General features: G+C 50.6%; 1 protein-coding gene across 1 annotated transcript; it reads right to left on the bottom strand.

Moving 5' to 3' along the window:
- Window positions 1-2,657: 2,657 nt before the first annotated feature.
- GPR137C (G protein-coupled receptor 137C) lies at window positions 2,658-16,388 on the bottom strand (the record flags this gene model as incomplete). Its single annotated transcript, XM_080618259.1, has 7 exons — window positions 2,658-2,829; window positions 3,566-3,681; window positions 3,802-3,924; window positions 4,487-4,636; window positions 7,599-7,827; window positions 8,544-8,587; window positions 16,020-16,388. The coding sequence occupies 7 exons, from the start codon at window positions 16,386-16,388 to the stop codon at window positions 2,658-2,660; spliced, it is 1,203 nt and encodes a 400-aa protein (XP_080474385.1).
- Window positions 16,389-17,194: the final 806 nt, after the last annotated feature.

Below are 17,194 nucleotides of genomic sequence, written 5' to 3'. Positions count from 1 at the left end.
GTACAGAGTCTTTTTTTTTTTTTATTTCAACATAGTAGTGCTTGGTTACAGTTTAGTGAAGAACAAATAGGTACATTCATTGGCCACAGCTTCCTCTTGCAGCCAGCTGCTGCCTGACTGCAAAGCCAAAACACTGTTAAACCATACCAAAAAAAAAGTTTAATGAAAGGCAACTATGCATTAAAAAAGTCATTGTACTTCTCAGCTATAAATTACTTCAGTAAAACACAGGACTGGCCCCAGGAGGAGCAGTCAGAGTTTCGAAATTAACGGCCATCCGTACAAATCAGTAAAACCAAATCACTTTGCCAGTCACTCATGAATACATTGGCAACGCGACTCACTGCCCTCCTAACGCCAGGAAGATCGTAGTGTTGTTGTGTGCTTCAGTGCAATATGAACAATGAGCCTGTAGCCCTTTAATTGTTTAATTCTTTTTTTTTTTTTTTGCACTACACTCCTTTCCCTCCAAGGAAAAACTTAAAGTGCTCCTAGTGCTTTGGAATTTAAGCAAGAACTGGGGCCACTAGCGTCACTTACTGTCTTTGGTGACTTACGGGAGAAGAAAGAAGGGCAATGCACCAAGTCCAGGTCCTTCATCAGCTCTGCCATAAGTCAAGCCACTAGTGATCAAGAGGGAGCAGCCTGGTTGGAGGCAAGGGGACAGGTCCCTCAAGCCACACAGAGTGGAGCAGCCAGGGGAGCCACGGCTGGTTCAAATACTAGAGCAAGAGGGAGGTGCTGGAAGTTGTCACGTCAGAGCCTTCTTCAGAAAGCAGCAGGGGCTGCCCCTTTATGTGGGCCAGCAGGAGTGAGGCAGGTCAGCAGGGAGAGGCCCGCCAGCACAAACCACACAGAGGGACAAGGTGTTCTCAGTGGGACAAGTGACATCTACCTGGGTACAAGCAAGGTGGGTGATCAGTGACCGTGCCCTGCTAGTGAGCACAGGGCAGGTGAGAAGTGAGGGGAGGCCAGGGCTGCCCTGGTGCTTGGGGTTTCTCTCACACACAGCTGCAGACACAGAGGCTGCCTTGGAGTCCCTCCAGCGGCATACCCCAGTGCCTCAGAGCCAGCACCGCTCCACACCTAGCCAAGTCCTTCACTCAGCCAGCCCCTCAGTGTCAGACTAGGGTTTGAAGAGCAGGAGCAGCTTAACAGCTTTTAGATTAAAAGCAGTTCCAGTTTGAGTTGTCACTACAGGGCAGAGCAACTGCCCTTCCTGGGCCAGTGCCTCCATTTGGATGCAACCAAAGCTCTTTTGCTCATCCCTACACCACGCTCAGGGACAGGCGAGGAATAACATCAATAACATCAAGGCGAGAAGTGAGGGGAGGCAGGGGCTGCCCTGGTGCCCTCATCTCCAAGAGCCTGATGGAGCTACAACCCAGGTCAAACTTTGGCTATTTTGGTTAGAGAGACTGAATCCTCCACACAGACTGACCCAGCACACTCCAACCCTGTGCACACCACTAAGCGTTGCTGACACAGCTACTCCAACAGTGAGAAGACTCAAGGCCTCATAGAGGAGAGAGCAAAGAGCCCTGGGATCAGAGCTCTGCAGCATCTGCCACCTCCCTCTGCAAGCCTATAGACAGACACCTCCTGCACCTCATGGGGACCTCACCGGTTCACATTCACCTCAGGTTAAAACTCCTGGTTATCAGTGAAATGCAATTTAATACTGAGGGGGAGGAAAAGGGGAGCCCCACTGTGGGTGGAGAAGAGGGGGAGCAGAACTGCTCCCACCATCCAGGAGTTCAAGCAGCCTTGGTTTTCCATGTGCTTCGGGCCACGTACTCTTGTCGAGCCAGCTCTAAGCTTTCCCTGTGAAGTCAGCAGCCTATAAGGTTTTGCCCCCCCACTTGACAGCAGCTACCATCCGAGCCAGCCCTCTTCCTTTGCCATAAGCTAGTGGGTTGATTAACAACATGGTGATCATAATGCCACTAGGAACACTAGACCTCATTCTCACAGGCCTCCGCTAGGATGTGCTTTGAGCTCAGCTTTCAATCCACAGTCCTAGGTAGGACAGTTCAGCAATCAGGTGAAACTAGGACCAGCAGTGGCAGGCAAGACCCCACTGAGCCTGGTCACACCAGCCCTGCCAGGTGTGAATATGGCACAGTACGCTTCAACACTCACTGCAGGAGGCTTCGCCCACAACACGCTCAGTAAACAGAGCTTCATGCTCCCAAGTGAGTCAGGATGCAGAGTACTTCACAGAACACGTCTTTGCAGGAAGACAGTGCCTCTCCCAGCTATGGATGTGCAATTAAAAGAGTAACTAGAACAGTCTCAGACCAAGCAGTCTGAGCAAGATTCGTTCCTTCCAAGTGTGCAGGTAAAAGTGCAAATATGCATTTGATGTTTCTTTTCTAGTGAGGAAGCTCTGGTGCATTTAGCTGCCAACATCTTGAAGACCAGACCAAGAAAAAGCTTCCAGAAAGTTCAGCTTCACTTTGCTACATGGTACCTTAAAGTCACAGTTCTCTTGCTTACTGCCTGCAGCCATAGGCTCAGTCCTGCTCACAGCTGCAGCAGGTAGTGGAATGTTTGTGTCAATGAATTAGATGCTTCAGGAAGAAGGAAAGAGAAAACCAGGTTACAATCCTATACATGAATGCCACTTCTGGGAAGAGAGGGACCTCGCAGCCTCTTCACTTCTGTGGTGCAGAGTATGGGCTATGGTGATTATTCATCTCCGAGCCGCCTGCAGCAACGAGCAAGGGGGCACTGTCTGTAGCAGTCCCACTGATCTGGGGACCCACCATGTAGCTGTCATTCCCAGCCAGAGACCCATAGCAGCCCGAGCACTGAGGGGTGGCCAAGCTGGGAGGAGAGACAGAAAAACCAGATATAGACTCTTAGAGGTGAATTATTTGGCTGTGGTAGCCTCCACTGCTAGGAAAAACTGCTGCACAGATCAGGGTATCCAAGTCTGCAGAAACAGGCTATGCCATGCAGGTCAGGTATCTGTTGCATGAAAGCCAGTTCCAAAAGCAATACCAGCCCTACAACACTGGTCAAGAGGAGCCAGAACCTCTGAACCCCTCACTACACCCCTGCACAGGTGGAGTTCAGGGCCCTGAGCAGCAAGTGGAGGACAGGGATGTCAGCTTTCCCCCAAGGGTTTTGCTGTGGATACCTGACCATTCTCCTCCACACCAGGAGGAGTCTTGTCCCATTTGGCTTCCAGAGACCATGTCCCTCCCAGGACTTCACTACCTTTTACTTCCCAGTGGAGAAACTCCTCTGGAGGTCCTTCAAGAGTCCTCTGCCCCCACAGCTGAGGAAGGATCCTAAGCAAGACCAGCTCTCCTGTCTGTTGCTACTGCATATTTCTACCTGTGAGCACCCACTGCAATATCCACCTCTCAGAGCTGGTCACTTCTATTAAAGCTGGCTCCTTGTGAGCTGCAGAAGGGAACAAAAGCTCAGTTGAAAGACCTCTTGCTCTGTCCACCTTGCCCAGGCTGTCTGTTTTACCAAGTCTTTTTTCTCCCAAGAGCAGAAGCCAATCCCTCTGTTGCTTCCACACAGGGGCAGCAAACAGCACAACGCTTACCCTCCTTCTCTGGCCCCAAGCCGCGACAAGTCATCATCGCTGTCGTAGCGCCTCGGATTATCAAAGAAGTAGGCTCTGGAGCTGTAACTATGACTATTGACCATCCCCGCTGGAGTCTGTTGAAGACAAAGGAGTTACGCCAGAATAGAGATGTTTCTGACAGTTTACCTAAAGGCCACCCCCACAGCCCAGGCACGCTAGGGCTCCTCAAAATGCAGCAGCATGTTCAGGCTTACCAAGTTCTGACTGAGTCTCTGAGCCCGGAAGAACAGCACCACAAAAGTTGTTGGCACCAGCTCCCAGAGGAAGAGGACCACTCCAAACACCACATACTCTTCACTGCTCACTTCCACATGCACCTGTGAATAGAAGTTAGAGGTCTCTCTAACCATAGCCATTAGCAGAGCTACACAGCTCCCAAAGCTGGACACAGCACACAGCTCAGAACTAGGGATACAGAGAAACTCTTATGAGGGCAGGAGTCCCTAAACCAGAATAGTGATTCTTACTTGACTGCTGCTCCTGGTTTTAGTGAGAGAGCTCTCTCCAGTATGCTACCATGGCACTGTTAGCTCTCTCCTCAGACCAGTGACTCCCATGCATAGAGCCATGCCTGATTAAGCATTACTCTTCTGCTCTAGTTCATTTGTTCCTCCTCTCCCCAGAAGTGTTGGCAGGCTAAAATTGAAGAGCTCAATAGAGAATCCATCCTGAAGTAGCAGCCAGATAGAGAAAGACTGAGGTTTGCTCTGGTGGAGAGAGCAAGCAGGGCTTCTGAATGCAGAAAGCCAGCCCATCTGGGGATGCAGCTAAACAGACACCCCCAGAGCTCCATTTTCACCTACACATGCCCTTACAGGATGGTGGAGTAACTGCCTTTCACTTTACTCTGGATACCACTGGATAGGGGGTCACACTTACCTTGTCTGAAAGGTTGTCCCAGCCATAGTTAAAAGGACCAGGAACATTGTCTGGTGATATGGCCACAGCTACCAGGTTATAGCAAGCCCTTGAGGAATATAGAAGAGCGACTACAGATCCCACAAGAATAGCCTGGCAGACAGATGTTCCCTAGAACAGGAAGGAAAAAAAACCAAAACAGTTTTAATACACACCTTCCTACAGAGCTGCAGTTTCCTCCCTCTTCTCCTTAAAAGTACAAGGGGCTGTGCAGACAAGAATGACCTAGAATATTTGTAAGTTGCTGCTAAAATATTCAGAGCTGGTTAATCTATCTTGTGCTATAAGTTCATGGCAGTAGCAGAGCTCCACAGCCAATGTCACCTGGGAGCAGGGAAGACTTGAGGCACAGGAGTGTCACCATCAGCTTCAAACTGGTGGTCCAGAGAGATGCTATCCCACACACTATGGTAGTCTCCAGAAGGCCAACCAACAACCATTAAGAAAATCAAGCTGCTGCTTCTAGACCCTGGTCAGATTCTACAGCAGCAATGTCTACCTGTCTCATTCACTCTCCAGCAGTTCAGTACCCCTGACATTCCTAGACAAACACAGCATTCAAAGCTGCCCAAATGTTTGGGGTAGACAATTCTGAGAACAAGCAAAGGACCTAGCACCTGAACTCCAGCACTGCTGTGGGACAAGCCAGGCTTTGCTGCACACAGAACAATGTGTAAAGGGTAACTAGCTGTCCTGTGCCACTGAAAGTTTTCCTTCACAGCATTTCAGATGCAGTGTTCTCAGAGGACAGCTGAAGAGCAACCTGATTGTCACAGTACCTATCTTTCCTCAACAGCTAGCCATAGGAGAGGAAGCCAATTGATCTGCAAGTATCTCAAATTTCTTTGCTAAATACATCCTTGAAGTCTTCTAATAGCCTGCTGGCAGCCACCAAGTTAGTAAGCAGGCAGGCAAACACATTGCAACAGCTGGCTCACCTTTGTATTTAAGCAGTTTGCTCAGGAAGCTCATCTCATTGACCTGCTCCACAGCCAAGCTCTGGGTATGACAGCCCTATTTTCCTAGCTTTAGAGCATTCACTCAAGGTAGGATCTTGGAAAAGTCAGCATGAAAGTGCTGCTAACAGACAAGTCCCTATGACACCACTGAAGCACAAGAACACAGCCTGCTCTGGCACTGTTAGCTGGGGCCCTTGGTGTTCAGGCCAGCAGAATAAGAGGCAAAAGGTTAGGGATGCAAGTTCCCAGCTGACAAGGACCACAGTATAGAAGCTGGCTGCTCCTACTCAAGTGAGAAACAGCTTCAACCTTCTACCTTTAGTGGTGGAAGAAGCAGCCTCACCAGGCCCCTCCAGCCTTGGTGTATTGCTTTGAGTCAACACATTCACAGCTGGAGTTCAGGAGGAAGGACAACCTTTTCAGGCATTTGTGTAACCCTTCTGCTCATTCCCACCCTATTTTTGCAGCTCCACAACAAAAGTCAGGAGATGCCTCCAAGGCAGGGGAGGAATACAGCATTTAAATGTAAGAGAACTTTACCAAACAGTCAGGTTGGGTATTCAACAGGAGAGCAAGCTTCTCTAGAGCATGTTGTACAAGAGCACAGCCTGCAGGCAGCCTTAGGCACATAAATAAAGTTGCTGCATTCATAAACTACTGCTGGGTGAACTTGGTAAGTGTCCAGAGCTGGACACCTGGCCCATACAAGCAGGGATATGTGCAGGTTCTCAGCTTAGTCATGGTTCCTGTCTCACTTCAGGTCACCTGGCTGCAATCTGAAGACTCTGCAGGCAGCTGTCAGGAGAGCCATTTAGGAAGCCCATCTCAGCCACCTACTGTCTGGGCAACCACCAGTACTCTTTGCTGCTTAAGAGGCCCAGACTTCTACAAAAAGCCTCGTTCAACCCTGAGAGCACAACTCTGGCTGCCCTTTCATGAAGAGGAAGGCAGTGGACTGCAGCGCTTTGAGCGGCCATGCAGATGGCTTGCTAAGGAGCAAGGAGATGTCTCCAGCCAATGCAAGGCAGGTGTCTGGATCCAGAATGTCTTTGCAGCAGTGTCTGCTGCAAGGCAGCTTGTACCCAATTCTTCCTGAAGCAGAACACAGCTATCCAATAGGCATGACAGTCTTATTCATTCCTGACTGAGGGCACACTGGAAATAAGGTCTCTGCAGGCAGTCACAGCCCCACCTTCTGACACCTGGAGAGAAGGGATTCACAGCACAAAGACTGATCAACTGCACTACTGGGGAAAGACAATCACTCAGAAGCACTAGAGGCAGGCAGCCAGCTTCCCTGAGCCTGACTATGCTCAGCTGCTCAAGTTCTTCCTACAGACATTTCCAGGATCATCAGGAGACTCCTGTCTGCTCTTCTCAACAGGCCAGGTCCCTATACCAGAACAACTGCCTTTGACAGGAGCAATATGGCTTCCCAGAGGAAGAGGAGGCAGCTCAACTTCACACTTAATTGCAGCCTACTGCCACAATAAGACTGCTGGTGGCTTACTCACTTTCCTATCTGCTTGAGAAGAGCTGTGCATGTTCAGACCCTCACCTGCCTTGGGGCAGAACCTACAGCAACTTCTCCTCCCCTTCTAAGATGCTCATCTCACCAGGACAGGGTAGCACTGCCCCTGGCTCAAGTAATCAGGCAGCTAAAGCTGGACTGCTGGGGGATCCCCTTTTCAGAGAATTGTCATGCATCTGCCAGATACAACAACCTGCTGCAGACCTTCCTGGCCCTGGTGCAAATATACTGCAGAAACTACATCTGCCATTCTTAGAGAACCCTCTCTTCTAGTCAAACCCTAAATTAAGACTTCTAAACCTGAAAAGCATAAGCAGCTAGGTCTTCTGTTACACCAGCAAAGCTGTGGACAGTGTATCCCTCTAAGGCATGCAGGGTACTTCATTCCTACAGCAGGAGCATGCACTTTCTGTGGGAAGGAGGAGTTTAAGAGCCACAACCTCCAAGCTGGAAGGAGAATTTGAGCAAGAGTAGCTCAGGTGTCACAAGGCCAGCATTGCTCTGAGTAAGCACACACAGATACAGTTGAGGATCCAGCTGATGACTATGCATTTCAAGTGTAGTTTACAAGGCATTTACCTACCTTAGACTCGAGGTAGACATTTGCTGAAGACATCTTCCCTAATTTGCACATGCAGCAAGCCAGCGAGATGGCACAGAAGATGAAGAGGCTGTCATTGACTAGGGCACGGGCAAGGACTATCCACCTCAGCTGGTTCTCTGGGACCTCACCATGGATTAACATTGCACAAGTTAAGTTCACAACTAAGAAGAGGAGGCTGGTAAATATGGAGCCCAGATACAACAGGACCCTGGAGAGATGGTGGGGGCAGAAAAAAAAAAAAAAAAGGGAGCTTGAGTCAGATAATTCTGGACTCATTCTGCACCACCCTCCTGTCTCATCAGGCAAGAGAGCCTCCCAGCATGCCCAGTGCTCTACTCACTATGAAGATCAGACATTCCAGCAAGTTTCAGTGGTTGTACTGACAGCAAGTCTGCAGAGTATTTGAGCTGCTCTCATAATGCATGAGCACTGTAAGTAGTCATGAGTTACAAGACTCATCTTCTGACAGTCAGGTTCTTATCTTGCAGATTTTAAGTGTAGCTCTAGCTCTGCATTAACTCCAGTCAATAAGCTGTGAGTCATCACAACCACTGCAATTTCTTTATTGAAAGCCATTGGAGCTCACATTTTCCATTGTGGGTTTCCCTGGAAATGGCCAGTAAACACTTAAGCTGCACAAGCACAGGTGTCACCTACTGCTCAGGCCTCATCCTGCTGATCTTTTCTGGGGTGGGACAGCTCAGAAGGACCTAAAGAGTGCATCTAGTTTACTAGCAGCACCAGTACTTGAAGACTGATGACATACATGGAGGCACGCAGCATATGCTTTAGCTTCTGTGGTACCCTTGAAGCTCCCAGCCCTGCTCTAAGGCACACCACTACCACTAATCCTTTGACAGAGCACACCAAGGTGTGACATCAGCTTTCTTCAGTCTAAGGTAACATTAGAAAAGTATCACTTACTTGTACTTGTTGAATTCAGCTGCACATTTCACTTTGAATATGACCTAGGGGAAAGATGTGCACAGCATTACTCCATGTGACCTACAGTTCTCCTTTAAACTTGGTAAAGACACATACAACAGGGGAGCCAGTATCCACTTGGACATTTCCAAGGACTCTATAGATTATCTGCTAGCACCAAGTCTTGCACTGGACCCACCTGCACAAAAGATTGGTAGCCATCTTCTTGGAAGAGCTAAACCCAGATGTAGGTGTCCAACAGGCATAAATGTTTAAATACCCCATACGTGACAAGGACTTTTAACACCACTCCTAAGGACTTCAAGAAAAGCAGGGCATTTCGGACTCAGTAGTCACCAAGATAATTCAAAAATACATCTACTTTGTCCAGTGTTCTGTGCTGCATATTTTAGGACCTCAATCATGCCTGATTCCCATGTTAGAGATGGCCTATTCAGCTGCTGCACTTTAACAAGACAAATAGCTCATCTAAAATAGCCCTTTGGTATTGGATTATGACTTGCAGGCTCTAACAAGCATTTGAAGCTCACAGCTTCTCCACCCTTAAGAGGTCTGTAGGCCAAATACAGCTGAAAAAGTAACTCTTAGATGGTGGAAAGTCCTCCAGAGGTGGAAGGCCCAGCCTGCCAAGTTGCACAGCACACTTGGCAGACAAGTGTTTTAGATGATAGCTATTTGCAGACTCTCTCACTCTCCAAAGCAACACTCTGTCCAAGAGTGGATCTGGGTTCTGTGAATCTTCTCACCACACAAGGGATTAGGAGACTCAAGCTGAAAGTTGCACAAGAAGGACCAGTGATTCAAAGCAAAGGTTCTCTGTCCTCTCTTCAGGCTGCAGGGGCTGCAGGGGCCTGAACTCATGTCTGCACCCTCAGCCATTTGTGTGTAGAAGGCTGGAAGAGACCGATCAGATCATATTCAGGCAGCCCTACAGCACTCTTCCCACTATGCAAACCTCCATGCCCCTTTGGGCTGGAGGAGGCCTCCTGCTGAAGCACACAGGGGCAGACTTCTAGCCTAAGGAAGAATGGCCAGTTTAGCAAGGAGCAGACACTACAAAGTCACAGCTGAGATGTGAGCACCATGGTCCTACTGCAAGGGGACAGGTAACCAGTGCTCACACATGGCCAGGACAAGCAGCAGGAAAGCAGCGTGCTGGCAGGGCTGCATAGAGCTTGCCTGTCACATGCTGGTAACAGCACAGCCATGACAGAACTGACTTTTGTCCTGTGAAAAGTGCAGATCCTTATACAGACCCCACGAGGAAGAATCCTAGAGCTGAGGTCACATTCAGTATCAGACAACGCCCATGTCCTGACTAGGGACTGCAGGAACTCGAGAAGAGGTAGACAGCCATCTAGCTGGCTCCAGCAGCCCCATACTGTGGCCAGCACAAAACCACTGTGGGATCACAGCATGCTGTAAGGGTTTAGTTTCATTGTTTCTGCAAGAAGCCCTCCCTGCCCTGGCTGCAGTGAGGGATCACTCATATCATAAAGCACCCTTAGCCAGCCTGTTTTTCTGATGGGATTTCTTGGCTCCTGCCTTCCAGTCAGCACCAAGTTAGAAATGGCACTCTGAAGCTTTAGAAATCAGGCTCCTGCCAAGAGGATTTCCAGAGACATTTAAGGATTCAAGGGTTGTCTGATCCACTGTGGTAGTTTCAAGCATTTGAAAGCCCTCCTACAGGGTATCAGACACCTTCGGCAAGCCTGTGGAGAGCCAGTTTCACTGTCTGCATCATCCTCCCCAGTCTGAGGGTGGACCATCTCAAGAAGTGCTTCGTGGGGAATAAGACAGCACCTCAGCAGAGGGAGGCATCCAGCCCCCATAGCTGAGAGGCTCAGTACTACAGGCAATCACTGAAGTCCTCTTTGCTGTTGCCCCACCTTACACCAGCTCAGAGAAGTACAGAAGTGTGCTGTAATTCACTGAGCCCCAAAGTTCATCTGAGTTTCAGGAAACCTGGGCCTTGAAGGACCACATGGTGACTTCAAAACAGAAAAATCCCTGACTCCTTCTCTGTCCTCAGTTTGCATGTAGGCTATATTCAGGTACTTAGGGAGCATCAGACATCAAGGACATCCAGCTGGAAAGCCTCATGGCTCAGCACCCGTTCACACAGCACAGAAATCCATCTAAGATATCTGCACTTCTGCTCTGACTCCCAGAACAGCAACCTAACTGCAGCCTCTAAGCAGCGGTGCAGACAGGCAATGCCTTGTATTCCTGCTCATCAGCCTGGGTGAGAACAGCCCCTCAGCTGAGCAGGGAAACGGCGCTGGCTAGCAGAAGGAAGATGCTGGCTTCTGCAGCAGCCATATCTCCCAGGACCCTCCCCTACAGCCCTGGGGACTAAGGCACACAAAGCTGTCTGAGGGTTAAGAGTGCAATGGCAACCTGAGACTCACGCTTGGACTGCTGCCATGAAGAGCAGAGGGAGACCACTGCACCAGCTTTATATTTTTATTAGCCCCCAGCTTCTTAGTCCTATAACTTAAGGAAGAGAACAGGCATCTCTGTTTACATTGTTTTTAGTTATTAAGACATGATACTCATCTGATGGTTGCTTTGTCTTCATAGGAGCTGGGTCAGTAGGTGACACCAGTAGCGCTCAGCACATCTTTGGGTTCTTACTCTAGAGACAATCTTGGAAGCCTTTCAGCATTGGACTAGCTCTGCTGCTTTCAAAACTCAAGGACAGCTGATGTTGAGGGTTCTGCTGTGAAGAAGCCAGTGCAGAGAGCTCAGGAGTAGTCCCATTCTTCATAAAAATAGGAAATACAGACCCCTGCCCTCAAACAGGTGCATCATGGCAAGTTGCTAGTAGCAACCCTTGCAAAATGAACAGTTCCTGCAGTTTGTAGCTGAGACCAGCCCCACAAGTCATGCAGTTGCCTGCTGAAAATAAGGAACAGAGAGGTCTCTGCTAGCAGAGAGCAGCAGAGCTGAGAACATTTACTCCTAAGCCAGCCTTTTATAACACTTAGGCAATACTGTTGTCTTTCCAGAGCCACAAATACTTTGAGCACTTCACATCAGCCACAGGCTTGATAAGAAGGCAAGGCTGGGAAGAGCTAGACCTCAAAGTCCCCCTTGATGCTGGAGGTTTTTGTGATGAGTGGATATATTTCACAAAACTGAATGCCTTGCTCACTTCACTGAGCCCAGAAAGTGAACTTGCTAAGGGTATGTTCTCAGAGCATTGTTTAAGAAACACTCATCCTTAGGTGTACTGGAGGTGTCGGCTGCTAAGAGAAGATGACAAGTGACAGACATATCCCACAGATGGCTCTAAGGGCCACTTTCAGTGCTTGTACAAGCCAGAACCTCAGGCCTAACACTGAGCCCTAGATAGCACTTCAACTTGGTTTTGGTACAGCCATTCACAACAGATCCAAGAGGTCCAAGAGAGCCAAAACGTTGGCATTCCTGCCTGATGAAATCCAAGTCTCCTTTGCTCCATAAAGAAATGAGTTCGGTGATACAACAGGTTGTATCACTTGATACAAGTTCGGCTCCAAATGCGCAACATAACCGTGTCCTGCCTTGGCATGACCACAGCCCTCACTCAGTTGCAAGAACATCCACAGATTCCTTCTTGCCCCACACTTACTCAGCAGCAAGCATCAGAGCACAGCACAGACTATTTCGGGACTGCATCCCGTAACAAGTGTTCAAGCCCCCACCCACTGCTCAGACACAAAGCTGGAACTATGTGTAAGGAGGATCTCTCACCATCCCCACCAATACAGAGTTCATCCTATTCCATCACAAACACAACAAGGGTACAACTTGCATGTACCATGATTTCCTGGAATAGCTGGATGCTGGCATGGCCACCTGTTCATTCAGGAACTGCAGGGCCCATGGGAATCATCAGCTATGGGATAGAACAGTTTTGAGTTTAAGTGACCCCTCTGAGGCAGAGTGCACGTGCTAGGTGCACTTCCGTACGCAAGACAAGGAAGGTGGAAGAGCACAAGAATGAGTGACTGCTTTTCCAGTGTTCCATCTGAGAAAGCAGGAAGATACAGGACAGCAAGGACAAACAGCTCCCAGGATGGATGCTCTTTCCATGCATGTCTGCTTCAGTGCAACTACAGCAGCAACAGATGAAAGAGGTTGATGTCATCTAATCAGATGGAGCACTTAAGGAAATCCATACAGGTTAAGGGTCATGGCCGCACCAGTCTGGCAGAGCCTCACCACTCCCGCAGAAGGCCTTACTCATTGTTGCACGCAGTTGCTGACTCCCAAGTGAGACAAGGATGCCAAGTGCTCATGAAGGTCTTTGGAAGGGTCAAGATGGAGGTTGTTTTGGCTACATTTCTATGTACTGTGCTCCTGATGATGACCTAGGGCAAAGCACAAATTGGCAGACTCTTGGGAAAGGTGGCATTACTCAAGAAGATGACTAGCTGGCAGTAGAGGAGCTATTCCAGAAGCAAGGAAGACACCCTGGGTTGGATGTCTAAGCCATTGTTCTGCCAGTTTTAGGCAAGATGGGGAGCAGATCTGAGTAATTCTGACCTGATGTACCATGAAACTCCAGATTTCCTGGAAATGGACTCTAACAGCTGAAGCAGAAAGGGAGACACCGCAAGCAAAAGGCATTCTACCTTTTCCAGAGGAAATTCCAGGCAGTGACAAAAAAGCCCTGCAACCTCCAAATAAGCATCCTACACACATTTTGTCAGGCCTCTGCATTTCCCCAGGCACCTCCAGGGCTAAGAGGGGACAGGAAGACCATAGCCTCTCCCCACAGAAAGGGGTACACCACACAGTTTCTTCAGTTTGAACTTCAGCCCCAGAACACGAAATAATGCTAACTCTCCATGGGTATTTGTTGTTCCCTGGAGATCTTCCCTTATCCAGCACCATTTCATCCCCAGCTTGTACACAGCCTGAGGAGTTCTCTAAGTCAAGCAAGATTAGTTCAAATACCATAGCACAGGCCACATTTTCTTCCACTGCTTATACAGATGCCATTTATCCAGCATCTCCACAAAGGAGGCACTGTGTACAAAGACAATCAGCCAGGCCTTTAGCACAGAAGCAGCCTATGCTTTTATCTGAGGACATCTCAGAGCAGGACACCACCCCCAGAACAGCAGAAGCCTAGTGCCCTTCTAGAGGTTGCTACCAACTAGCCCTTAAGCACTGGGAATGGTCAGGCCCTTCACAGCAGGTTTTGCTTGAGGTCACACTAGTAAACACACCAGTCATCTCTAGCTCTTCAGCCACTTCAGCTAAACTACTGCGGTTCCACTGTAGTTTCTCTCCTCCAGGTAGTAAGGAATCTTGTTTAATTACACCCTAAGCCTTCTTACCACAACTCCTCCTGTGCTCCAAGAGCAAGAACACAGTCATGCAAGGCACATCTCAGCTACCAGCACCCATCTGTCTAGAAAAGGACAGGCTAGTTTTATCAGCCTGTTGCCCAAACAGAGCCTAAATATCACTCAGCATCATTTCTTTTGTTAAAACGGAAACCAGAAAAGCACCAAAGGCTTTCAGTCCATCTAGATGCACTCCTTCTCCAAACCTCTGGAGCTGCAGGCTTCTCTACCTGCCACCACTGGGAGATCACCCAACCACACAGGACTGGACACCCACTCTGCTTGTGACAGCCAAGGGTCAGACACTCTGTGATTAAGCATGCAGACCCATCTTAAGTCATTTTTATCCTTCCCCACTCTAGATTCTGAGCTCTTATTTCCTCAGACAAGATTTCCCTTGGCTCTGGGTTTTCGAGGAGAAAGAAATGGGTATATTTAGCCAGAGACCACTGAAAAACAGATACCACGAAAAGAAGGGAAGCTGAGAACCTATTTGAATTTACTTTGCCATTCTTTAAAGAAGCCTTTTAACAAGCATGCAAAGAGGTAAATCTGTTGTCAAGTCCAGTGACTTTGAGGAAAACTGAAATCCAGCCACTTTGTGGTACCAGAACATGGGATCCCTCCCTCAGCTTCTTTCAAGGGAAAAACAAACACCTGCTGGTTGGTAGGTCAGGCTGCCTTTAACAGCCAAGATGGATTATGCACACTATGCACCATTTGTTATTTTGCTGCCACTTGATCAGCAGCATATCTAGCACCAAAGCTTTTGCAACAGGCAGTTTACCCCAGCTTCCAGGTGTTTGTGTCAGAGGGGAAAGAACAAAAACAGCCCAACAACCCAGCCACTTCAAGTCTCACATTATCATGTGAATGTTGATGTCCCTGGGAAAATGAAACCATAACACCCATCAGTGACACATTGGAGCGATGGGGTGATTTCAGTGAGTGCTAGCAATTCCTTTGTCAGGCTGGCAAACAGCTGAGAGCTGCAGAGCAAAGAATCTGAACAACAACAACAACAAAGCTGGAAGGAAAGTACAGCCTATTTATGAAACATGCCACCAAACTGGAAGACAGGCAAGCAAAGGGCTGCTCACGAGAAACTGGAGCAGAAACAAAATATTCAGAGGAAGAATGGGAAGGAAGAGCCAAGGCTTTAAAAAGATAAAGACAAGTGAAAGGACTAGAGAACAGAGAATGAAAAAAATTTAAAATCAGAAAAACAAGTGATGGGAAATCCAGAAACAGAGGAATACAGCTCAGCAACAATAACAAGCAGCTCTGCACCGTCCCAGTAGCGATCACTGCACTAGGAAGGGGCCCACCTCTCCAGCCCCAGGCTGTTGTCTGGGGAGGCAGAGGGATCTCAGGGTTTTTGTCTGACAACAAGCTGCAGAGCAACAAGCCCAGTTCACAGCGGAACGGAGAGATTGAGAGAAGGAGGGAGCACAGCAACAATAGCAGAAGAGGCTCTAGCTGGTGACGTAATGGTTGGCATCACTCCAGGCCAGAGCAGCCCCTGCTGCTGCCACTTTCTGGTCCTCTTTAGAGAAGGGGAATCAATTAAAGGAAGATGCAAAACAATCCCTCAAGAGACTCCCATGGCGCTGCCACTCCTTGTAGGGGTGCAAAGGGGAAAGCCCCACCCGGGAGCAGGGCACATCTCTGCACCCCCCAACCCCAGAGTGAGGGCACATACCTGCTCCCTCCATGCCACCCCACAGGGCCTGCATTCAAAGAGCAACCCTGCACTCCACACCACCCTGACGCCAGGATTCAGGGCACACTTTTCGCTCAGCCCCCCCATCCCACCCCACCCCCAAGCCTGAATTCAGGACATAATCTCTGTGCCTACCGACAAGTCTGGATCCAGGGCACAGCCCTGCATCTCCCCATCCTGCCCCAAAGCTTACACTGAGGGCACACCTCTCCCACTGAGCCTGGTCAAGGCACACCTCCACCCCCCCCACACATCCCACCCCTCGGCTTCAGGGCACACTTCCGTGCACCTCCAAGTTTACAGGGGTGGCTGAAGAGGGGGATTTAGCCCCAGCGTCCTGCACGGTGGGAGTTCGGTGTGTCCCTGCCCCCCACCACGGGAAAAACTTACCTCAGCGAAATAGAGGTTGAGGAGGCAGAGGCTGGAGAAGAGCAGGCAGCCGGGCAGGCAGTAAAGAAGCCAGTGGGCGAAAGGCTGCTGGAGGCGGAGGGCCTGCAGGGAGTTCTGCAGGTAGAATGAGAAGAGGGTGGTCCTGAGGGCTGCCCAGAGCAGGCAGAGGAAGAGGCAGAGCGTGTGGTAGCTCAGCCGCCGCTCCCGGTAGTAGAGGAGCAGCCAGAGCTGCAGGTAGGCGAAGAGGAAGAGGGCGGCGTAGAGCGCCGTGTGGAGCACGGTCAGCCCCAGCTCCACGGCGTAGGGCACGGCAGCCCCCTCAGCGAGGGCCGCCTCCTCGGCGAGGGCCGCCGCCGCCGTCGCGCTCATGGGGCAGCGGGAGGCAGCGGCGAAGCAACGGCCCGCCAACGGTCGCCGCGCGAGCCCGCCCCGCCCCTCAGCCCCGGCTGGACACCCCCATGCAACAAAGGGGAGCGCGCCCCCCCCTCACTACCCCAACTCCTCCTCCTCTCTCGCCCGCCCTCCCGGCTGCGCCGCGCGCCCGCCCGCCGCCAAACAACTCTCAGCCGGGGACAATCAGCTGAGCCCGATTATTTGAGGCGCTCGCTCCTGACAGCGCGCGCTCCCCATTGGCTGCCCGCCGGCCCGCCCCCGCCGCGCCCATCCGCCGCGCTGAGTGGTCGCCGCAGCCCGTCCGTCATTCGCGGCCTCCCCCGCGCCTCGCCTCTTCTTTCTTTGGGTTGCCGCCGTCGCCCGCCTCCCCCTTACCCGCTTTCCCGCCCCGCCTACCCCGGGAGCGGCGGGCGGGCAGAGCCACGGCCTCCCGCCCCTTTTGCCCTCCCGGCGGAGGGCAGCGCGTTGCTGCAGCCCTGGGGGGGGGAAGCTCCGGGGGGCCCGGAGGAAGCGGAGGGGTTTCCCAAAGGTTGTTCCTGCAGCTGCTGGGGGAGTCAGGGCATCCCCGCCGCGGTGTGTGCAGGCTGGGCCTCTGGGGGTGCGGGGGACGTGCGCGTGTAGCTCAGAGACCGCCGTTTCCTGGAGGCAGCCATCCCTGTGGCTGTAGGAGATCGGAAGTCGTAACAGCAAGGCAGGCGGGTTGGAGACCCTCGCTATAAGACCTCGCTATCTGGGCCCAGGTCTCGGACATCCCACCACCGAACTGGCACACACGCATCGGC

This window comes from Psittacula echo, assembly GCF_963264785.1.
Source record: "Psittacula echo genome assembly, chromosome: 5".
Classification (NCBI taxonomy): Eukaryota; Metazoa; Chordata; class Aves; order Psittaciformes; family Psittacidae; genus Psittacula; species Psittacula echo.
The sequence above is the reverse complement of the archived record's forward strand: the minus strand, read 5'-3'. Positions and strand labels throughout refer to the sequence as shown.